The sequence below is a fragment of the Ailuropoda melanoleuca genome, chromosome 13, assembly GCF_002007445.2.
Source record: "Ailuropoda melanoleuca isolate Jingjing chromosome 13, ASM200744v2, whole genome shotgun sequence".
NCBI classification, from domain to species: domain Eukaryota; kingdom Metazoa; phylum Chordata; class Mammalia; order Carnivora; family Ursidae; genus Ailuropoda; species Ailuropoda melanoleuca.
Window position 1 is genome coordinate 86757432 of NC_048230.1, and position 24087 is coordinate 86781518.

A 24087-nucleotide genomic window follows, 5' to 3' on the forward strand; every position below is an offset into this window, starting at 1 on the left:
CCCCCGCCCCAGCAGCTCAAAGCTTGAAGGGAAAGCCCCCCAGTGTGCCTCTGGCATCTCATGAGAGGAAGAAAAGAGCCTGTGCCCTTTGGCCGCTGACTCTGTAAGCACACATCCAAAAGGACTCCGGTCCTCTCCCCTCCCCAGGAGACTGACACCAGGGAGGAAGATCAGGCCAGGAGCCAGTGGGGACTTCTGACTTGAGCCTTAATCCTGCCTCCCATGTGCACTGATCTTCAAGCCCCCCCTCGCGGGTGTCCTAGCTAGCACGCGTTGGGCGTGACGTTTCTGGAATAGCTATTTTCGTTTTGGTTTAACCCAGAAGGGGACGGGAGTCCTCATCCCATAATAAAAGCTAGGTAATCTGTTGTGCAAATTAAGAGGTTTGTAATAAACAGAAGATCCACGTTCTTTGGAAACCTTGCTGTCGTCTTGTGCCTGCCCACGCACCCCAGCCTGCCGACCCCGCCCCTCCCAGCTAGCACTAGCGGAATACCGAGAGATGATTTTTTAGTGAGTAAATGAAATGTATTTTCTCATGGATGTGAGTCTCTTCTCTTGCAGAGGGCCCTCGGCGTTGTTGGGTATAGACACTCTGTCCTTTGCTCGCATCCATGGTTTAATCTCGGTTCCCCTACCTGAGCCGTGTCAGAACGGGGACGAGAGAGACAAGGGAGGTGCAGAGAAGCCCCCAGCACACAGCTTCTCAACCCCAGCTTAGGAATCAAGTGCCTGGAAAGCTTTAAGAGACACTGAGGCTCTATATATGTGTATGAGGGTATACAAATAAATATTTTCTGGAAGGACTCACGAGAAGTTATGAACAGCAGTCACCTTTGAGGACAGAACCGTTTGAGAGCACGGAAGGGAAGAGGAGGATGAATGTTCCCTTCCCATTATATAACTTTCTGGACTGCTTTAATTTTCTAACCATGAACATATGTTACCTTCTTTTTTATTTTTTTTTTCACGTCAACAGGGATTCTTAGGAAGTGGGGGAGGAATTATGTCTTTTCTTGTCTTCTTTCCTACTTTTCTGCTCAAAAACAAGCTTTATTTAATTAAAGAAGCAGTTCACCCAGGGGATTCAGATGTCCAGCCCAATCAGCGAATTAAGTGGTCCAATCCGGCCCTGTCCTTCCCCGGAGACAGAACCGAGATCGAGGGCAGGCCACGCACCAGGAGAGCTGGAGGCGAAGGGGCAGCTGGCATCTCCCTGCCTCCCCGCCCGGGGCTGACATCTTCCGAGGATGGCCGCGAGGCTTCACATCCGTAGATCACTCTACCCAGTGAGGATCTCGAAGCCTGGGTCCCACCAGGGCCTCCTCACAATTCTGAGACGTAGAAATAGGCTTTTTTTTTTTTTTTTTATTCGACAGAGATAGAGACAGCCAGCGAAAGAGGGAACACAAGCAGGGGGAGTGGGAGAGGAAGAAGCAGGCTCATAGCGGAGGAGCCTGATGTGGGGCTCGATCCCATAACACCGGGATCACACCCTGAGCCGAAGGCAGATGCTTAACCGCTGTGCCACCCAGGCGCCCCTAGAAATAGGATTTTGACAGAGGAAGAAAATTGGCCTCAAAGGTAGTGTCAACCTTGAGGCAGATCAGAATCCCCTGGAGAGTCTGACTCAGTCCAAGTGTGGCCTGCGAGTGGGGGTTGCTAAAGCTCGCCAGGTGACTCGATGTGCATTCCAGGTAAAGGACAGCTGACCTGAGGACCAGGAAAGGAACGGAAGTCTGTGGACATTTCCTCTGTGTTGGGAACTGTGCTTCACAGCCGTTCCACAGCAGGTGACACCTGTCGTTCCTCAAATCAACCCTCAGAAGGAGTTATGCTCATTCTGGCGGTAAGGAAACAGATCCCAGCAATAAGCGCTCTTAAGCTCAAAGACACTGAGTTAGCAGGGACAGCTGCCCGTCTCAAACCCACATCTGTGGCCCCACAATCCCGAGCTCCTGACTCCCGATCCACAGCTCTTCCTACAAAACCTCACAGCTTCTGGGACGCCTGGGTGGCTCAGTTGGTTAAGCATCTGCCTTCGGCTCAGGTCATGATCCCGGAGTTCCGGGATCGAATCCCATGTCGGACTCACTTCTCAGCCGGGAGTCTTCTCCCTCTCCTCCCTCTGTCCGTCCCCTCCACTTGTTTTGTCTCTATCTCTCTCAAATAAACAAATACAATCTTAAAAAGAAAAAAAAGCACATGTATTAAAAAACAAAACAAACAAACAAAAAGCCCTCACAACTTCCACGGATGACTCTCCCCGGTTTGCTTATGAGGGGCTTCAGCCCTGGGGTGGGGCAAACTCAGAGAATTCCACTTTGCTAACCGCTCAAAAGTTTGCCATCAGAAGATCTAGAAAAGCAGAAACGATCATACATCATCCGTTCGAAAATGCATGGGTTTTGCATACATCTTGCAACCACTCTCACCAAATGACAAGAGTGACAAGAATTGTATTGCCTTAGGCTGGTGCATCAAAATGTGCAGAATAGCCGTTGACCATTAGAGGTAACTCCTGGAGATAATAGTGCAGACTCTTTCAAGAGATGCTGATCACCGACCCGCTTGATGGCACAGAGGTTGATGTGGTGAAGGAAAACACAGACGTGGAACATTCTGAGTTAGACTCCAAATGTGCAACAGTTTTGTTTTTAAGATTTTTTTTATTTATCTATTTGACAGAGAGAGAGAGCACATAAGTAGGCAGAGCGGCAGAGGGAGGGAGAGAAGCAAACTCCCCACTGAGCAAGGAGCCCGAGGTGGGGCTCGATCCCAGGACCCTGGGGTCATGACCTGAGCCAAAGACAGACGCTTAACGCACTGAGCCACCCAGGTGCCCCTAAATGTGCAACAGTTTAGAAACACCCTAACTAATTTATTTCCTAACATTTTCCCTCTTTATTATTATTATTTTTTTGCAAACAGTATACATGGTTAAAGAAATCTTTGTCCAAATGGAACTATATATAAGAATACTTCATGTACAAGATAAAGTTTACAAATGAGAAGGAAGCACTGTGGCAGTTTAATTCTCAGGAGCTGTAGCAATTTCCTAGGGTTGAGTTAGTTTAATTCTTAGGGGTTGTATTAGTTTCCATAACAAAGTACTACAAACTGGGAGGCCCAACACGATGGAAATGAAATCTCTCACAGTTCTGGAGGCTCAAAGCCTGAAGTCACGGTGTTGGCACGCCACGCCCCCTCTGAAATCTCTAGGACTGGATCTTCCTTGCCTCTTCCGGCTTCTGGTAGACCCATGAGTTCCTTGGCTTGTTGTAAAATAACTCCATCCTCTGCATCCTCCCTCTTCACATGGCTTCATTCTGTGTGTCTGTAGGTCTTCCTATGGCTTTCTCCTTGTGTGTCTGTCTGTCTTTTTCTCATGAGAACAGCCCTGTTGCCTTAGGGGTCCGATTTCTTCCAGCACAACCTCCTCTTAACTAATTACATCAGCAACGACCCTTTCCCCAAATAGGGTCACATTCTGGGGTACCGGAGGTTAGGCCTTCAATATATCTTTCAGAGGGATGTAGTTAAACTCACAACAGTGGTAAAGAAAATAATTCTTGGTGGTACAGAAAATAATGGTGTGACCCAATCTGTAGGATCATAGGTTTAAAACTTCGGTATTTTCACCAACATGTCAGTTTTGTGTTTTATGTTTCTTTTCTTGTGCTCACTCCAGGCTAACTTGTTTCGGCCTTTGAAGGTAGGTTTCCCATATTGCTCCTCTTTCTCCTGGCCCTTCTCCCTGCCCCACACACTCCATGCTAATTAGCAGCTGTTTAATTATCAGCCCAGAGGGAAGTGATCCAGGCCCTGATCCTTGGAGAGTTACATTCACGGTTAAGCTGTCCCAGATACTGGAAGTTTGACTGTGTTCTGTGCCTTAGGGAGGGGCAACGTGGCTTAGTGGAAAGTGCACAGCATTTAGAATCGGTCAGCCTGTGTGACTCCGCCATGTTTTCCACCGCTGAACAATGGCTGCTAAACCTCCTTTCCTCGACTGTAAACATAGCCTCCACAGGCTTGTTGAGAAGATTCTTTGTAGTGAAAGTACCTTGTTAATGAAACTTGTAAAATAGAATGCAAATGTGCAGGGATAGTGTCTGCCTCAATCTAGAATGGTCTGAAACTGGTACATTATAGATGCACAAAAACATTCGTTGACTGAAAATTCTTAATTGGAGAGAAAGACTACAAGAGGGAAGAAAGTGTGGGGGAGTCTCTTGAGTAAAATTTGTTCCATGCACATGCGTCAAACTAAGATTTAAAAGTTGAACCAGAATTGTGGAATATCCATCTGTTTGTTCCTAATAAAATAATTCCCAGTAACAAACACTCCTGCTTTCTTATTTTTTTTCTTGGTATAAATGTTTAGGTCAATAAACCAACTTGGGTGAGCAGTCTAAAATGAAATAACTAAGCTAACTGTACGTTATTTTTCGAGAAGGCAAGAAGCTATGGTTAAGTTGCATGGCATTGGCGCCACTTTGAAGTGGTAATGAAAGGTATCATGTGTGAAAGGTTACAATTCAGAGGAGGAAGAGAGAATTAAAGTGACCTTTTAGTTATAATGTGAGGAAGGGATTTGGACACTGGGAAATAGTTCTCTGTTATTAAGAGTTTTATCACACGTAGGATTATAACGCTGAAGTCTTCTCCAGAGATCTTTAAAAATAGTTTATAATCTCATCTTTCTGCTAATGGCAATTTCATTTATAATAGAAAATAATCCAAATGACCAATAAGAGGGAAGTCATTGGGTAAATTATGGTACATTATTCCATGGGATATTCAGGTTGCTATTAAAAATTAAGTTACGAGAGCCATAGAGCAGCACATTAAAATTCCTAAGGTAGGATACTTAGTGAAGAAAGAATGCATAATTTTGTCTATAGTTCAATTACTTTTACGTAAAAATTAGGTTTAAATGCAAATTAGCATTGAAGAAGAACCCAGAAAGATTAAAGCAATTTATGGTATTCCATGGTATCATTGTGGGGGGAAAAAAACTATTCTCCGTTATTTGTGTGTAACAGGTAAAAATATATGTTTAAAAGGTGTTCTCTCTCATGGAATTGTGACTGTGATCTTCATTAAGGACATGAAGATAAACCAAAAGGCTCAGACAGGCCTGCAGTCTTCGGATTTTTAATTTTTTAGTAACACTAGATGACAAGAGTACAGACACCTACATCATGCCTCAGCACTTCTGGGTTGCAAGGAGGGCTGATGGCGAGAGAGCAGCATTCCAAAGCATCGCCGGTCTCCATTAAAACCTAATTTATGGAATTAAAAATTAATTTTATGGAAATGACTTTGAAGTCTTTTCATTAGACTGCACTCAGGCTAATTGAGTTTGGAGTGCTATTGTCATAGCCATTTCTGCACTGTTATCTAAGACGATGAAATCCAATGTGAGTCTTCTTGTTCTCACGCTGCTGAGAAGTGGGCACAGAGGGTTCTCGAGCATCCACAGGCCCCTGCTCTTGCTTAGCCAAGACCCTAGCGAAGGAACGGTGCTGCTTCAGCAAAGTCTGTCCTGACAACGAATCCAATATGATGGGAATCCCTCAGTGGAAGCCAACCAAGGCTTACTTACCATCCATGAGCATTGGGGATAAGGGTCTTGATCGGGACCACTAGGGGAAGATGCGATGGCCGGATTCAGGCGCCTTCCCAAGTGAAAGTGACACTCAGACTTCTCTGCCTTGAATACTTGCTTCCCAAGTAAAAGAGAAGTTTTAAGAGGGGTGTGCTGTGGGTCTTCACGTATGGGTGTGTATGTGTCTAGATCGATCTGTCTGTCTGTTCTGCAGCAGCTGTGAGAACACGCAGCGCACACCTCCGACTTCCGGGAGAGTCATTGACCAAGGACCCCAGCTGCTGTGCTCTGAAATCTGTCACTGTGTTGGCAAGAGGCCATGCTTCCTAGGCGTCTCTAGCCAGTGACTGAGCACAGCAGGGGCACCGAGGCAGGCTCATCGCTGGGAGACACAGGGTTCTTCTGACAGCCGACTTTGGATCCCCAAAAGACCTGCCAAAACTTTCTTACACTCCAGAGCCATTGAGGACAGTTTGGCCCAAACTTGTTCACTCTCTCCTTTACAGGGTCAAGCTTACACAGCAGTTTCTCGCATTTTCTCTTCTAATAAAAGCCTTGCACATTTTATTTCATCTTTCCATCTGCTTCTCAGAAAATATATATGCGTATATATCTGTGTATGTGTATACAGAAGACAGATGTGTGTATATATACATGTGTATATATACATATATATTACACACCATACACATGTATATATATGAATATTTGAATCATAATTTAATCTCCATTCGGTGGGCACTAGTTGTGTCTACATTTTTGCCATTATAAAACTCTCCATCCATCCCATGATCCCAGATATTTGCTATCTGTCCCAGTGAATGCCTGTTGTTGGAAAACCTCCAAAGAACAAAGCAAATACCACACTTACCACTTCTGTTCTACACATATGGAGTTTTTGCTTAGAATTAGAGTTTTTCTGGCAAATGAGCCCCCAGTCTCCCTGTGTCAGCGTGTAGAGGGAAGTAAGGAACCACTCTCCCACGGCGTTCCTGCCCACTCCGCGGGAGGTTTCCAGCCACATCTGCGGTCTCTTCAGTCTTCCCTCCCTGCCATCACTGTTGACTTGGATCCTCTTGACTTCTCTGCTCCCATATCAGAGTTCTCAATGCAAGCAACACAAATGGATTCTGGATTACTTAAGCAAAAGCGAATTTCTTGGAATGGTGTAGGGAGCTCACAATCAGTGGGAGGCTGAAGGATTGGTCTTGGGGTGGGGGGGGGGCTCCAGGGCTGGCCCGTGGAACTGTCCCAAGGACCTTTTACAGAGTGAGTGAGTGAGCCTCTAAGATAAATAGGCTTCTGCTCTCACATCCCTTTCCCAGGATTCAAATCCATAGCCACCTAGGCACCTCTGAGGCAGAGACAGCCTGCAGTTTCTTTGCAGATAGGTGTCTCAAATTTCATTCCCACCAAAACGGAACCTAGCGGACTCCAGGTAATCCCCCAAATGCACTGGGGATACTTGGGAAAAGAGGAATGTTGGGCAGCAAAATATCATTTTAAAAAATCAGGGGCACCTGGGTGTCTCAGTCCTTTAAGCGTCCAACTCTTGATTTGGGCTCAGGTCATGATCTCAGGGTTGTGAGATCAAGGCCTGAGTCAAGCTCTGCACTGGGTATGGAGCCTGCTTAAGGTTCTCTTTCTCTCTCCCTCTGCCCCTACCCCCTCCCCCCCCCCCCGTGCTCGCTCACTCTCTCTCTCTCTCCTCTCTCTCTCTAAAAAAAAAGGAAAGAAAGAAAGAAAATTCAGTATGCAGTGCACACCCTTTTCTACATTTGCATAGTTCCTGAGTTTTAGATGTTCAGAGACGAGCCACAGCCCCTGGATGATAAATTCGTGATTGCCCAAGTGAAGAAAACTTCATGAATGGGGTGAAGTCTAACTGTTGCCAGGGGTCTGCTTGAACAATTCGGCTCCTAAGTTTCATTTCATCCAAGGGCTTGGGGTCCTGTCTGACTTTCCAAAAATTGAAGTGCTGTCATTGCCAGGACAACCCTGTCTTTTCGAAGATCCCTCACTCACCTTCTAGAGCTTTGCTCTGACCTGGCTGGCTCTCCAGGCAGGTGTTGTTTTGGTTTGGGTTTTGGTTTGGTTTGGTTTGATTTCCGTTTTGGCTGATTCCCAAACGTGATAGCACAATCCTCTCAACAAATGTAAAGGCTGGAAAGCCCTCCAAAAAATGACCCCTGCCATTGCCACTCTTTCTCCCTCCCTGAATCCACATCAGTCTTCTTTACTTAATAGAAGCATTGCGTTGTTTTATTTCCCTTAACCACCCCTACCCCCTTATCTTCCTTGAGAGTACTTTTCTCTGTCAAATTCTCATTTTAAGGAAACTCACTTTGAGCCATCACCAAGGCCAATTTGTTCAGCACAGGCAGAAGCAAATGCTTTCAGAAAATCATCATAGAGTGTAACGTGTACATGAGATGAACTTGGCTTCCACAGAGAAAAAAAGACACCTGTGTACAAACGGAATTTGAATTCATAGAAATGAATTCCAGAAGAAGGTGTTCCGGTGGATACTCAGGTAATATGCCAATATTGTCATTCCAGGTAAAGATGGCCTTGCAGCAAGAAGGATTTGACAGAAAGAAGCGGGGGTATAGAGACATCAACGAGATTGATATCAACATGAATGATCCTCTTTTTACAAAGCAGTGGTATCTGGTAAGCACGTCTGTATTATTCCTATCATTTCTCATCTTGAGACTTCGGATAAAAAAAATGCATTTCTATTTCCTCGTTTTTCTATGGGATGTCAGCCAGCATCTGATTCCATGAACCTCTCCGTCCCTTTGATATGTATTGATTTTCTATCAGCACCCATGCGTCATGTTCTCTAATCTGCTTCCTTCTGGAACTGCTAAATAGCCATGATCTCTTAGGGTCAAAGCAACTACCAAATGCTGATCAGATTGCCCCAGACTCCGAAAAAGCACAGCGATGCATGAGGAAAGACTTGCAAAAGCGTATAGAAGTTGAGTCAAGGCTCTGGGGGGAGTAATCCAGGGGTCTCAACAGGCAGAGAGATGGGAAGACATAATGAAACCCCAGGCATAAGGGAAAGAATCAGGCAACTTCACAAAGGACGAGCAAGAGAGCTCAGAGACCAAAGCAACAGAAGCAGCGTCCGTTGCACTTCTTCAAATAATGGCAGGAAATCACATCGATGGGGCTTTCCTGGTGCAGGATTCAAGGCCCAGAAACCCAATCTGTCCAGTGAAGTGAATATTATCTGGCTCACCAGCAGTCCTTCATGATCCACTTGGACAGGTTGGGTTCTATTTAAAAGAGACCCAAAACCTCTATACCAATCCTAATTGCAGGGCTTCCTGAGGGAAAAGGAGTGATTGATTTAAAACTGTGAGTGATGCTTTCCCTTATTTAAGATTAAAAGGTGATGAGCAAGAGAGAACACTATTCTAGCCCTGTGGACTGAGACATTTATAGGAATGCATCACAACTTCCCCCTCTGGTCTTCAGAGCTAAAACATGCCCTTTGCTTTTTGGGGTGGAATCCTACAAATCTGATCCGGGCAACTGAAAGGAGCTTATGTGTGTTAATCAGGTTAGACTACAACTCTTGAAATCACAACCAACACCCAAATCACCCCGGCTTAACAAATCTAAGCTTTTGCTCACTCACGCTAGAGTCCAATGCTTCATAGTCCCTCAGGGACCCAGGCTCCATCCCAGCTCCATCCTGACCGCTGCTTTCTTGAGCACCTCAAAAGGGGAAGGGGCAGGTCACACCTGGCGCCTAAGGCTTCTGCCTGGATGTGACAAACGGCATATGAGCCCACATTCTGTTGGCCCAAACCAGTCACGTGGGCATCCTACTAACTTCCTAGGTGATGGAGGGGTGTCAGCTTAACGTGTGCCTGGAGGGAGGAAGAGCAGTCACTTTTACAAAGAGCACCGATGACATTCACACAGTGTTTTAGCAACACCGTAGTAATAGCCAACAGTCACCTCGGGCTTCTGCCAGGACGAGCTCTGACTTCACGGCTTTTACAACTCATCTTTGAGAAAATCTGCACAGGACAAAGTTGCCTAAAAAGAGGGTAGCGAACATATTTATTGGAATTTCCTTGTTTTCCTTTTTTGAATTTTTTTAAGGAAAAGGCTTTTTTTTTTTTTGCATTAGAACAGCACTAAAAGTGAGACAGCTATCTTTGATTTAGTGCATCAGATGTTTTTACATGAGATCTAGTGTGGTAGCACTGAAATTACAAAGGTAAGTAGGACGTGCTCCCTCTTGCAAAGCATACTGCTATTGAGGGAGGAAATCTCATTCAAATAAGAATGATCCAGGACAATATGTGCTAAATTCAAAACATGAGGTACAAATAGAGACTCCAAGAGTGAGCATTTAATTCAAAACTGGGTAGGGTTTCTTGCAAATGGCAGCTTTAAGGAGTTTAAAGACAGCAATCTGGTCAGAGAAACATCCATCGTGTATATCAAAAAACAGACGGAGAAGTCTAGAAGAGGTGGATGGGGAAACATTCAGGAGTACTGTTTCATGCAAGACATGGCCTCTGACCCTGGAATAGCAGGTGCAAACATTTAGACAGGTGTGTTACTGCACCAGACTAAGTGGATTCTTTGCTTTGGAATTCCTGAACCAGATCAATACCGGACAAGCTGATGGCACTCCTGGCCTTGATTTGAACGTGGCAGAAGCCTGGGAGCTGGGATACACAGGAAAAGGTGTTACCATCGGAATTATGGATGATGGTGAGTATCTCAACGCCTTCACACCATTTGGAAGCAAGTGTGTCTTTGCATGCCTTTGGAATATAAGAGTCATTGTTTTGGAGATGCTAATCAAAGGCAAAATAACCACCTGCTGGACCCGACCATCGTCTATACTGTGGCAAAATCCTCCCCTTCCTCCAGATCAGTGGTCCTCAAACTTGAGGATGTCCTTAATAAATATTGATTGGATTAATAAATTAAAAAGCCAAAAAAAAATGAACAAAGGAAGACTGGCCATCACGGAACTGTCATTTCTTATTGGGCCACTGCTTGTACCTTACCTTAGAGCATCTTCTAAACCCGTTGGAATTTACCATCTACTCCTCCAGGTCCACACTGTCCAGTGGAGTAGCGACAAGCTGTATGTGGCTATTTACACTGAAGTTTTAATTAATTAAAGCTAAATAGAATTAAAAATTCAATTCCTCAATCACACTAGCTTTGTTTCAAGTTCTCAATAACCACAAGGGGTTAGTGGCTGCGGAAATTCAATTCAACTTCATTTCGATCATCACAGAAAGTTCTATTAGACACTATGGCTCTACACCCATGAAATAGCTTTTTGGTAACAGGATTGGAGTTTGGAGACATTTTGACTTTATTGCTACTTTCAGAATGAACCCTGGTAAAGCAGATCTTGATAACCTTTTCTTACACACGCCCCCTATAATATGTCATTCTACCCCACATGCCTGCCAACAAAGATTTAGTAGAGCTCTATTTTCTATAGTTTGTGATACAAAAACCAGTGGATGCACTGGTGTTTTTCTAACTACACACATCCTTGGTTCTGCCAAGATTCTGGAGAATCTCTGCCCTGTGGTCCTCTCACTGGGCAGGTCCTCTTGCCCTTCATCAGCCGTGTGGATGCCCCAGGAAAAGCTCCACTGAGGAGGATTGATGCAATTTTACATAAAGCCGTTGTGTGAGAGATGAGACAACGGAGCCTTTCCCTTCTGAAGATCCTCAAAGAACACTGTGCTCTCCAAAGCAAGCTTTTGAAGCCGAATTGATGGTGAAACAAAGGAAGCCAGCATGCTTAAAACTGGTGCTGTCTTTTGTGTGGGCTCATTAAATATCCACATAAAAACAATGCCCCCATGTTTTCTGATGTGGGAGATGTTTTGAAGTGAATGTGAAAGCTTGCTCCAGTGGTCGAGGGCACTCGCAAGAAGAAAGGAGCTCTGCAGGAGAAAGCGTGTGTGTACCATGGATCTTGGGAGCTTATAACTGTTTCTTCCTTCCTGATGCTTTGGTTTGGAAACCAATGTGGCTGAGACCAGCTCACCCAGAGAAAGACGTAGCTACGTTTGGGGAGAATCTGCCTAGGATATATTGTAATCGCACAGCATCTGGGGGATTAGAGAGCACCCTAATAGTGGCCACAGAAAGACATACTGCTTTTAGGAAACCCAACAGCCCGTGATGCCTATTTCTGGATTCTTTAACTGAACCGCCCCCGACTGACTGTGTATCAACCCTTCCAAAAAGGGAAAAGGGGAGGATGAGCCCTGACTCTGACCCACCTTTCCTGGCTTGAGAAGCGAAGCCCTTCAGAAAGAAAGTCTCAGCCGAGTTTCTTCTTTGATATTATTTCTTCTGATCTAGTGGTCTTTGGGCATCCCCCCCAAACCAAACTCTCCATCCCCCCAATTTAAACTCCCAACTCCTCCACTGTTTTGGTCATCTACTCCTGCAGAACAAACTACCCCAAAATTGAGTGGCTTAACACAACCACCATGTTGTTATCTCTCACCGTTCTGTGGGTTGACCAGGCTCGGCTGGAAAGTTCTACTGTTGGTCTCTCTGGGGTCTCTCATGGTGTTGGAGTCAGAGTGCAGCTGGGGCCAGTGTCAACTGCAGGCTGAACTGGGATGCCACAACGGTTCGGCCTCCCTCCCACTCCACGGAGTCCCAGGCCTTCTCCTCTCCATGTGGTCTCCCCAGCAAGGTGGTTGGATTTCTTACAAATGGCTCGGGGGTTCCCAAGAACTGTCATTCTAAGGGACAAAAGCAGAAGCTGCCACTCCTCCTATGGGCCAGACATGGAACGAGCAAGCATCACTCAGCCACTTTGATTGAGCGAATGGTCTCAGGGCCAGATTCCAGGGTTAGGAGGAATAGGCTCCAGGTCCTGGTGTGGAGTGAAACAGAGGATTTGTGGCTGGCTGCAATTCAGCACAGGCTTACTCGGTGTGATAACTGAAAGAAGAGAAGAACTACCAAGCCGCTCTCCAAATCCTCTGTTGAAAGGCAAGATGAGCACATTTGGGACACGAGCGGCCTCCCATACAGCAGGGACAATGCTCAGCAGCCTCACACCGTGTCATTAGGCCTCTCGGCCCTAACACCTAGAGTGGGAAGTGCGATGGTGAGGCTGGGAGCCCCAGTAGATGGTGTGGTATTGTTCCCCAGATATTCGCTCAGCAAGACGTCCTCCCGAAACAAGGTAAAGACACACACAGATATGACCTTCATATCTAAGAGCAAAAACAATGTCATATTTCCTAGTCGTTGGCTCTCTTTAATTTGCCTCTATGGGAAATAATCTGATTATCTGCATGTGGGAGAATCAATCTATAGACAGCCCTCTTGTAATAACCATTCATGCTCTCTGGTTGCGCAACTCAGAACTGGACCAGCATCCTCTCTGCTAGATCCAATGAGTCAATTTGTGCTCAGTAATTGTCAGCTGCTTTCATGTAGGTGCCACTTAATGTCATTTCCACACACTACACATCAGAAGGAGAGTACCTCCATGGTTAGCTGTTGCCCATAGGGGCAGAAAGCATTTCTTAAGGGTTTGCTCTGATGTTCCAGGCATGGAGATGTCAGCAAGGACCCCACTTAATGATAACAATTCACCCCTTCCATTGCAAATAGAGTTGTTGGATGTTGGGAACTTGAACTGGAAAACAGGATGTGGCCAACAAAACACAGAGATGGGTAGAAGCCACCCAGCACAGGCACGATTCTGGACAGGTGCAGGCTATCAAGGTCAAAGATGGTCAGTGAAGGCAAGAGTCAAAGACTTTAGCCAAAATCAGATGGCGCCAAAGAAGTAAGACTGAAGGCCAGGGAGGCAGGGTCAGAAAGAGCTTCAAGCTGAAGTAACAATAAAAATGAACATTTCTTGGGACGTCTGGGTGGCTCAGTCGGCTAAGCGTCTGCTTTCAGCTCAGGTCATGATCCCAGGGTCCTGGGATTGAATCCCACATCAGGCTTCTTGCTCAGTGGGGAGCCTGCTTCTCCCTCTGCCTGCCATTCCTCCTGCTTCTGCTCGCTCTCTCTCTGACAAATAAATAAATAAAATCTTTTTAAAAAAAAAAAGCAGCTAACATTTCTTGAGTATTCTCTGTATACTAGGCACTGCCTAAAAATTTAGAAACAGTCACAATTATTCTCTAGGATTGGTGCTATTATCCACATGTTGCAGATGAAGAAACCAAGGTGAGGGAGGCAAGAAACTACCCAAACTGATCTTAACCACCATCTTCAGTGCTTGAAGCCCACCCCTTGCTCTGCCTCCCTGGTAGGTCTTTGTGAATGGGATCTCATCCTTGCAAGTGGAGGTTCAAGCTTAAGGACCAGGCAGTCAGCTGCATCCTCCCAAGAGAGTTAGAAGTCTGCATCATATTGAAAAGCAATGTTTTCTCTCTTAACCTGGGCTTCACCAGTTTCAAAAGGACTTGCGTGGTATCTGTTCCAGGTATCATTGCTGTATAACAAATGACTCCAACCCTTAGCAGCTTACAGTAACTATTTATTTTGCTCATAATTCTGTGACACGTGAACTCAGGAAGAGCCAGTCTGGGCACTTCTCATTTGAGGTTTTCCATGCAGTTGAGGGCAGAATGTTGGCTGGGCTGTAGTCATCTGAAGGTTCAACTGGGGTGGACATCCACAGCTCATTCCCATGGCTGTCCATTGATGTTGGCTGCTACAGCTCAGCTGAGCCTTTCATACCGAGGGCCACTTGTGGGCTTCTCCCATGGCAATTGACTTCCCCTCCCCCTCCACGAGTGGACAAGTGTCCAAAGAGAACAGGTGGAAGATGCCTGGCCTTTTCTGACCTAGCCTTGAAAGTCATGCAACATCTTATTGGTAGAAGCAGTCATAGCCCAGTCAGATTGAAGATGGGAGAACAGACCTACTTCCAAAGAAGGTGTGTGGCATTGTAATACATCTCAACTGAATTACTAACATTATAACTAAGAATTGGTACATGGAGCTCCTAATTCTTTGAGGTCTCCAGAACCATCAGAGTTTCCTGAGAATTTGGACTATTGCAGATTAGACTTTCTGAAAACACTCAAACTGATGATAGGATACTAAAGTAAATTATAACTAAGTAATTGTCATTCGCAAACCACATTGTGTTATGATTGGCTGGTGATGAGTTGGTCCCCCCTGCAGACTGAGAGCCATAGATAGCTGAACAGCTCAGGTTCTGTGTCTAAATAGTCTATTTTTCCAGGACCTGCATAGTGCCTGGCATTCACTGCTGAAAATAACCCAATGAGTGCAAAATTAAAACGAATACATTAATAATACAAGAATTAAAAAATAAATAAGCTGATTGAGAAACTGTATTTGGTACACCCCACCTCAAAAGATAACCAAATACACAAAAATATTAAAATACTATTTAATTAACAGGCCATTAATTTCAGGCTTTAGTTCATTACATTTTTTTGAATCATGTCTGTCCTTCCCCATGGTTCTATCAAAAATCTCTTCTTTCTCAGACCAAAGTCTCCATCTGTCCCAACTTAAGACTCAGTCTTCCCCTTAAACTAATTAAAGATCCTTTATTTTAATTGGACTAAATTTATCCTCTTTTAATTTTAATTTCCTTCAGGTCTCAAATTATCTCTTTGCCTCGGTATTTTCCCTTTGCAGAGAATAGACCACTACTTCTCAGACAATTTCTCTCCCAGACAATGCGCACTATCAGAACACGGGGTCATCTTTTAACAACTGTTTCCCTGCATGGACTAGGAGTTTGTTCCACCAGCTCCGCACATCAACCTGGCATTGCAGTACCTCTAGGAACGGTGCACCCTCTAGGGGGAAATACCCAGGGGTCTAGAGTCAGCTTGATTTGTTGTGGGGTGGGGGAGGGGAGTGCGGGTAGGGGGGTGGTATCACCTGAGATTGTGTGTGCTGGATGTTCCTGCCTTAGAGTGTCTGGGCAGGTGGCTTGTACCTGGGTTTCCCAAGACTTAGGTGTGTATATATACGCACCATGATCTTACACATCACAAACAGGAATAGAAGGATGATCGTGCCAGGGCACCTGGCTGGCTCAGTCAGCACAGCCCGTGATTCTTGATCTCAGTGTTGTGAGTTCAAGGCGCACGCTGGCTGTAGAGATTACTAAAAAGATAAATAAACTTAAGAAGTATAATTATGCCAAAAAATAAATTGACTCCCTGCTAGAAAAAAAAAATATATATATATATATATATTCTCTGTGTGCCCACTGTGGGTGTGTTTTTAGCTTATCTATATGTTACAAAATGTTTTGCCCAACACTGAGTTCACAAAATGTAACTAATTTCAACAAATACATACATACAACAATTTAATTTCAACAGGACATTCTAAGACCCAGTAGATTTTTGACAATGTTTCCGCTGTCCTGCATTATCCCCATGCCTCCGACCATTTGGTAGATGGCGCTACCAATGGCGACAGTAATAAACATAACGTGTCAAGTGTTCACTACAAGCCAAACACTCTTGATGAACTGGCCCTCGTCTTGAACACTGCTTTACAAGGTAAATAATATCCCCATTTCAAAGATAAGGAAACTGAGGCTCAGGAAGATTAAGTCGCTTGCCTGAAGCCTCACATTATTCCAGTGTCTGAATCTAGAACAGAACTGGACCTGCTGGTCTCCGTAGCCTGTGTTCGTCCCCAAACCATCCCACAGCTGAAATGGACCATTTCTGTATTAGGATCCAGGATAAGGGCCGGCAACCTTTAAAAATACTAGTCCTCGAATCTTCTGACCCCCATCCTTCCGCAGTCCTTGGGAGGGGGCGCGGAGGAGGAGGGGGAGGAGGGTCGTGGATGGGAAGTGACAGGCTGTACTCTCCCAAACTACAGAGAGCAGCCACGAATGGCAGCATTTGACCCGCTTTGCATGTCAACATATGAGCAGCTAAATGTAACGTATGTTCTATAGAACAATGACTCCCCCTCCAGAAATTTCTTGTGTAACCAGGAAAAACAAAGCAAGTTGTTTTTGTTTTTGTTTTTGTTTTTCTGAAAGAAACATCCAGATACTAGTTCTTTTTTGCGGGGCAAAGCTGTATCTGCAGCCAGGCCTTAGGGTGCTCGCAGGGAAGATGCCACCTATCAGAGGGACTGAATGATACCCCTAGCTTTTGAACATGGCAAATCCAATACAGCTATTAAATGCCACTGAGCTAAGCGCACCTCACCGTTCGCACCACTTGATGGAAAAGAAACCAAGCCGAGAGGCCAAGCACCTCACCAGAAGTCATGCAGCTAGGTGGCCGCAGGGTTGGGATTCAAACTCGTGTCTTTGACTCCAAAACCTATGCTCGTGACCACAACACCAGGAGATGCAAGTTTTGCAAAGGACTGGGTGCTGCAAAGGATATACGGCTCCGCACTCTTGGCTGAGAGCTTTCGATGTGGCCCTGATGGTCCACGGTGCTTTCTGAGGCCTGACGGGCAGTGGAATGCAGTGGTGCTCCGAACTCTACCGCTGCAAGGACTCCTGGGCAACAAGATGGGTCAAATCCAGGGGAAAGCATATGGCTCCTGCAGGGAGGCTGGAGGTCGCAGTCTTCCTGGAAAGCCATATTCTGTAGGGACAAGCATCAGCTCTCACCCAGGACACTTCACGGGAAACCATTTGCCCGCTGCAAAATTGCCTCTCCCCCCAGCCATTTTCTTCTTCTTATTCCATGCCACAGAACACTGCCCTGATCCATTGCTGTCTGTCCCCTGTTAAATAATAATCGTTTTTCCTCCCTCGGGCCAGTTTCATTTCGGAAGAAATGCCAGTTGATGCTTTGAAAATGTCAGGATTTCCACAAATCTTTGATCACTGCTCTGACGAGCCATCCATCTTGCAGCCACTAAGCCCCTTAGTGCGGACATGCATGTCAGAAGTCTTATCCTGGGGGGCGCCTGGGGGGCTCAGTTGTTAAGCGTCTGCCTTCGGCTCAGGGAGTGATCCCGGCGTTCTGGGATCGAGCCCCGCATCAGGCTCCTCTGCTGGGAGCCTGCTTCTTCCTCTCCCACTCCCCCCTGCTTGTGTTCCCTCTCTCGCTGGCTGTCTCTCTCTGTCGAATAAATAAATAAAATCTTTAAAAAAAAAAAAAAAAGTCTTATCCTGGGGCCCCAGCTCTAATTGGCTTCGCTCCTCTGACGCGTCTGGTGGCAGCTGTCGCTCCACTCAGGAGGTGCGGCCCACCCTCACTCGGGAATGGAAACCCAAGGCCAGCCCTGAGGCGCACGTGCTCAGCCCGCCAGCCCCATAAGGAGGGTGCCTTCTTGAGCAACTTCCCTGGGGACACAGTGGCCGGTATTAACTTTCCATCCTGTGGTGTTCTTTTCACAGGGATTGACTATCTGCACCCGGACCTGGCCTCGAACTACGTAAGTACAAGTTGGCCGGGTGGGCGCACACACACAGAAACACATGCACGCACACCCACGCACGCGCGTGGGTCTTGCTGGAGCCACGGCTCGGGCCAGAAACAAAGGGACGAGGGCTAGAGCCTGGCAGCACGGAGTGGTGGTGGCTTTATGAGAGGACAGTCAGGTGACTTGAGGTCTGAAAGAACAAGCCCAGAAAAAAGGAAGAAGAGAGCCTTGGCCAGCTTTAGTATCAACTCTAGCTGAGGGTATTGAATTAAAGGGTGGCAATGCGCCTTTTGGGTTCTTGCTGGATAAAACCAATGGCAAAAAGCCGAAAAGAGCGGCAACCCGCATCGCTACGGTAGCTTTACCAAAGCAAGGACGTCATCTTATTTTATTGTGTTTGTGCTTATGAGCGCCCCACACGGACTCGCCCCCGCAACACTGAGTCCACTGTACGGTAACCCTTGACAAATAAGACATAGTCACAGAGCATCATGATACACACTGTTGAGCTAGATCTGCACGCTCTCGCTTTTTACCTAGCAAATCACAGGCTGCTTTCCTGGTGAAACCTGCCAGCCCTTTCAACATGAGAGACCGCTTTATGTTCACCCCAGGGAGTGTACCAGCCAAGCGCGGCTGTGCTCGTACTAAGCTGTACTCCTCCTGTAACCTCCAGGTCCAAGTATTTTTTTAAATCTTACTCTGGGTAGCTTAAGAGTCTCATATTAAGGAGAATATGGACTTCATTAGAGAGAAGATTGCTAACAAGCAGAAGTATTGTCAGTTCAACACTCTGGGCCATTCGTCCTGGAGGGTGTGCCCGTGCACATTGCGAAGAGAGAACAGAGATTTTTCGTCCATTTATTGCGCTGAGCATCAGGGAACAAAGCACCAATCTGCTGAGCTTCTATTTACTTCATGGGTCTTATAAATCTAGAAGAGTATATGTTGGACTAAGCGTCTTTTTAATAATGATAATAAGTAGTAATAATAAAGTTAAATGAATCATTGGCACAGTCCAGCCAATATGCGCCACCCCCGCCCCAGAAGTAAGTGACAGAAGTTAAACCAAAGCTTTATTCTCAGAGATGAGAATCCACTTCTGTAAAGAAGACAAGAAACTGCCGGTGAGTTATAGGTTCTGGCACAGCGCCCACCTGCAGGTCTGAGGAAGCAGATCCCTCCTTGTCTCTGGGACCTTCTTCCCCCGCGGCAGGCGCCTTGGAGCTATCCGCCTGGCCGTTCCTCCTGCTTCCTTAAAGGACTGCCCGCGCAGGGCCTCGACCGCCTCCGCCAATGACCTCCCTCTCTCTGCCTCCCCAGTAACTGCAGCTTTCAGAAATGCGTGTGCTGCATTTGCTCCAAGGCTCTGATGCCCAGATGCCTTTCCTTAGGAAGAAATGGCAAAGGGATTTCTGTGCCTGTGGAGCTGGCAGTTCGTCCTCACCGGGCTGCTCCCTGCACAGAGGCATTTATATCTTTTCCAGGCTTCATAGGATTCCCACCGTCTCCAGAACCCCAGCACCTCCCAGAGCCGCCAAATAGGGTGCTTCGCTTTTACAAACCAGTGTTACCGCATCTTACAACTTGTAGGACTTCAAGGTTGGGGCGGCCGACAGACGGCTGGAAGCCGACAATGCATGGCCTCCCTCCAGCCAGTCCAGCCCCTGTGCAGGTCACCCCCATGTCAGGTGAAGGTGATAATCACTACACTATGGAAACATCCCGAGGCTACTTACCCGGAGAGTGACCTGGGCGTCCTTCCCTTCTTCCCGCCCAGCCCCCTTGCGTCGGCGACAGGCTGCCCCCCCCATGCCGATTATCAGATTAAAAAGAGATAGTAATTCTAGCGGGAAATTTATCCTCTGGGGCTCTGATGAACTACAGGTACAATGTTAATCAAAAGCATGATTCACCTGCCAAAAACCCTGATCTGAAAATGGAAAATGAAGCATCCAAATTGGGAGGTGCCAGCTCCCCTCAAATCCTTAATATCAGAATATACCTGAACACCGCGATGGCTTCTCGGGTGCTGTGTTCTTTCCCCTTTCTTTCTTTCTTTCCTTCTTTCTTTCTTTCTATCCTTCTTTCTTTCTTTCTTTCTCTCTCTCATTTTTTTGTTTCGTTCTAAAAATTTTTTTTCTAAATAAAAAATAAATACATGTTCCCTGTAGAAAATTTGGGAAAGCACAAAATAGATTCAAAACCTGCCCTAGCACCATTCTTAATATTTTAGCTTATTTTGGACTTCCACTTCTATGTGAATATTTTTTAATAAAATTGGGCTCTGTTGCATATACAGCTGCCCCCCTTCCTCTAATAGGTCATGAACATTTTTTATATTACTAAATATTCTTCAAAACATGACTATGGGGGCTACATAGTCTTGTCTCGTGCTGTAATTTATCTGAACATTCTAGTTCTCATTGTTGGACAACTAGGTTGCTTCCAATAAGCATCTCATTCAAAGACAGAGAATGACAGGTAGTGACAAAGATGGTAGAGGGGCTCCGAACCATAGCCTGCTAAGGAGAGATGGAAAAACTAGGGGGGGAAAAGATAACTAAAAGGCACATGAAATATGTTTTCAAATATTTCAAATTCTCCATGCGGACCAAGACATTCAACTCGCTCAGTACTTTCTCCCAAGAAAATCCCCCCACCCATGGGTGACAGCTGCAGGAAGAAGAGAGTCGTTCAGTTTAAGGAAGAACTGTCCAATGATTGAGGCTAATGGGTAAAAGGAGTTAGCTCTCCCAGGAAATAATGAGTTCTCATTATCTGAAAATGGTCAAGGGGAGGGTTGATGACCATTCGGCAGGAATGTGGAGGAGACGACACTGTCTCCTCTAAACTTAGACTAGATGTCACTTACGAATTGAACGGGAAATGTGAGCTCCATACAAAGCAGCCTCCATCCAGAGGAAGTTCCGAGTCTTTGACATTTATCAAACACTTGGAACCTTACCAAAAAATTATCTGTAACACTTCTGTGAAGTGTTTCCGGGTCATTGGTACAGGTGACAAAACAACATCCAAATACCTCCTTCTTAATTTCTCAGCAGAGAACCTGAACCTCAACGAGATGGCTCCAGTCAGTGTCTCTCTCGCCCTGTGTGGAGTTGGGTGACAACTTTGAAGCTCTTAACCAAATTTATCTTCTTTATTTTTAATTAAAAATTTTACACTGTAATTAACAGAATGAGAATGGCAAGTGGAGTAGAGCCACCCAGGAGAGCAATGAAATCAGTGGATGGTGATAAGCTCAAAAATTGTTTGAGCAAAGGATTAACAGGTGGCGTCACACCTTGTTAGGTGACTTAATGGCTTGGATGTGATGAGCTTGCTTAATGCCCTTCTAGTGACATGTGCCTTGGGTTTCTCCAGAAGCAAACCCTGACACAAGGGTCAGAGTGCAAGTAGTTTATTCGGGAGGTGATTCTCAGAAGCATGGGTAGAATGGGGAGTGAGACACAGAAGGGAAGCCAATGAACAGTGCTTATCAAAGCTCCACGGGGAGCAGCTCGAATTCGATCCTGCTGGGGAATCCAGGAGCTGGTGTTGCACATGCGTGCCAGAGTTTTCCCAGTCGGGATGGGCTCCCCGCAGAGGCTGGGGTATTTGTACACCAACTCCTGTTAGTTCTTGGCTGACGGCTGGTCCTAGGGGCTGTGGATGTGAACATTCCAGCACCTGCTTCCTTCTACGGTCTCAGAGAGAGCCCTTGGCAAAGAGACGCTGGTAAAGGCAGTTGGATGGAGTTCACCAGGGGTTGGGTGATAGGCCAAAGGCATAGAGGCCTGGTACGTGCCACATTCACCACGGGAGGATGACCTCTAATTTATTGAAGGTTACAATAAACAGAAAGGAACTGTGTTGAGAAAATTCCTTCTCACTACTGACTATTTTCAGTGAGAAATGAAAACTCTATCAGAGATTCTTGGACAGCTGTAACAAAAGTGTCTTGATAATCAACCCAAGCAAAAACGTTTCCCACAGCAGAATTATTTTCGAAGTTTCTGTATTCCGTATATTAAAAGAAAAGAGGGGTGCCTGGGTGGCTTAGTCAGTTGAGCCTCTAACTCTTGATTTCAGCTCAGGTCATAATCTCAGGGTTGTGAGATCGAGTCCCGAGTCAGGCTCCACACTGGGCATGAGATTCTCTCTCTCTCCCTCTCCTTCTGCCCCTCCCCACCTCTGCTTGTGCTCTCTCTCTCTCAAAAAAAAGGAAAAAAAAGAGAGAGAGAGAGAGAAAGAGATAAATTTGAGTATGCTGGTACTCCAGTGTTCTTTCTATTTAAACTGAGAATTGAAATCCTTTGAAAGCTGCAAATCAAAATATAAATGTAAGTCATTAGTGTTCATTTAATTCAACAAGTCTACATTGAATCTGTTGATTGTTAGGAGCAAAGGATAATAATACCACTTTTATTTTTACTCTATTGTTCTGTGATTGAATTTAATCTGAGAGACACAGTCCCACTGGTCAATGCTCACTATTCCAAATGATTAAAATCCTTCTTTCCCCAACCCTTCAGTAATAACGTGAAATGAGTATTGGCCAAGAAACAACCTTAGACCAAGTCAAAAGCAGAGTTCCTCTACCCCGTTCTGTCTGTGCAAACGGCCCGGATGTATATGCTGTGACTCCCCTCAACCCCTGTGTATTGAGCCTGCTATGTGCAAGCCCCAGAAGAAGAGGGAAACCAGACATGGGTGTTCTCCAGAGAAGCCTGAGCCAGTGAGGACACAGGCGAGGATGCGTCTCGCAGGGGAGGGGCGGGCGGGCAGGAGTTGTATCACTTTACTGCGTGGCCCCAGGGCGGTGATGACCACAGGCCTGTGCTCACAGTACGGGGCCAAGCCTAGGAGTTCTTCCGGGTCTATAGAACAGAGGAGGACTCCTTCAAGAACACGTGACGTGTGACTGAGGTGGCACCTGTCAGCGGACGGGCAGGGGGAGTGGAGCTGAGCGTCTCCTGCTTTGTTCCAAAGCGGCTCCGCTGGGGCTACAGAGGTGAAGAAATACCTAGTGGTTCCATGAAGCTCAAGAAGAGTCTTTCCCCTGCGGGTTGGGATCTCCTCAGCAGCAGACCTGAGACAAAGATTTAAAGGCAAGTCGTGGATTTGAGAGAAGTTTCCAGGAAGCACCAGCCGGGGAGACGAGAAGTGATACCAGAAGGGAGAGCAGCCAGGAAAGGGTTTGTTAGGAAGCCAGTGACCCCTGAGGGCAATGGGAGCTTAATCTCACTGTAGATCAAGGGAAGCAGTGTAGACAGAGCCCTCGCAGAGTTACCCCCAAAGCTTGTCAATCAGGGGCTGAGGGGTGTGCCTCTGAAGCAGGCGCAAGCTGGGGAGCTCAAGGGGTTAACTCCCTGGGTCTTGTGGCCTGTCCCCCATCTGTGCAGAATAGGGTCAGGGGACAGAGAGCAGAGACCTTTCAGACACAGAATGGCAAGTGCTGGCAGTTGGAAATCGGCCAGCATGCAAAGGTAAGGTTTCCAACAGCATGACACAACAGTGGAAACTGAGTCAAACCTGAGTGTGACTCCTGGCTCCCTAGTTCATAGTTCTGCAACTTTAGATGAAGAAACCACTAACCCCCCCTTGAACTTTAATCTTCTCATTTGTGGAATGGGCAAAAAGAATATCAGGTTTGTTGTGAGGTATCACTGCGATAACATAAGTATCGGGCAGATAATAAATGTTCAACACACATTCATTTCCTTCTCAAAGAGTTGAGATCACAACTCTGCACAAGGCAGCTTGTCCCGCTGGAGGAAAGCAGGGGAGTGCCTTAAAAAGCCAGTGCAATTGCTCAGTGCACAACACGGTCAGCTCAGAGTTATCATCCAGACCAAGTGTAAGGTCGTGAAGGAAAGCAGAAGCCAAAAAGTGGAGGTCACCGAAGTAAATCTAAAAGATTTCTTTGAAAGATGAAAGTCTGATTTTGTTTGAAAAAATGAAAGATTTATTTGAAAAAGAACATCCAAGCAAACAGAAGATACAGGCAGAAAGGAGACCAATTGCTCACGGCCAGGGATGTAATGAAGAAGGACGGTCCTGAGAAGCACAAT

General features: G+C 46.0%; 1 protein-coding gene across 1 annotated transcript in view; it reads left to right on the plus strand.

Annotated features, from left to right (window-relative positions):
• Positions 1–24087, plus strand: part of PCSK2 (proprotein convertase subtilisin/kexin type 2) — a 257585-nt gene that overhangs the window by 127885 nt on the left and 105613 nt on the right. The window contains exons 3-5 of the mRNA XM_034641611.1: positions 8174–8287; positions 10252–10360; positions 17985–18022. Of these exons, the coding sequence (XP_034497502.1) occupies positions 8174–8287; positions 10252–10360; positions 17985–18022 (261 nt within the window). The remainder of the gene's footprint in view (positions 1–8173; positions 8288–10251; positions 10361–17984; positions 18023–24087) is intronic.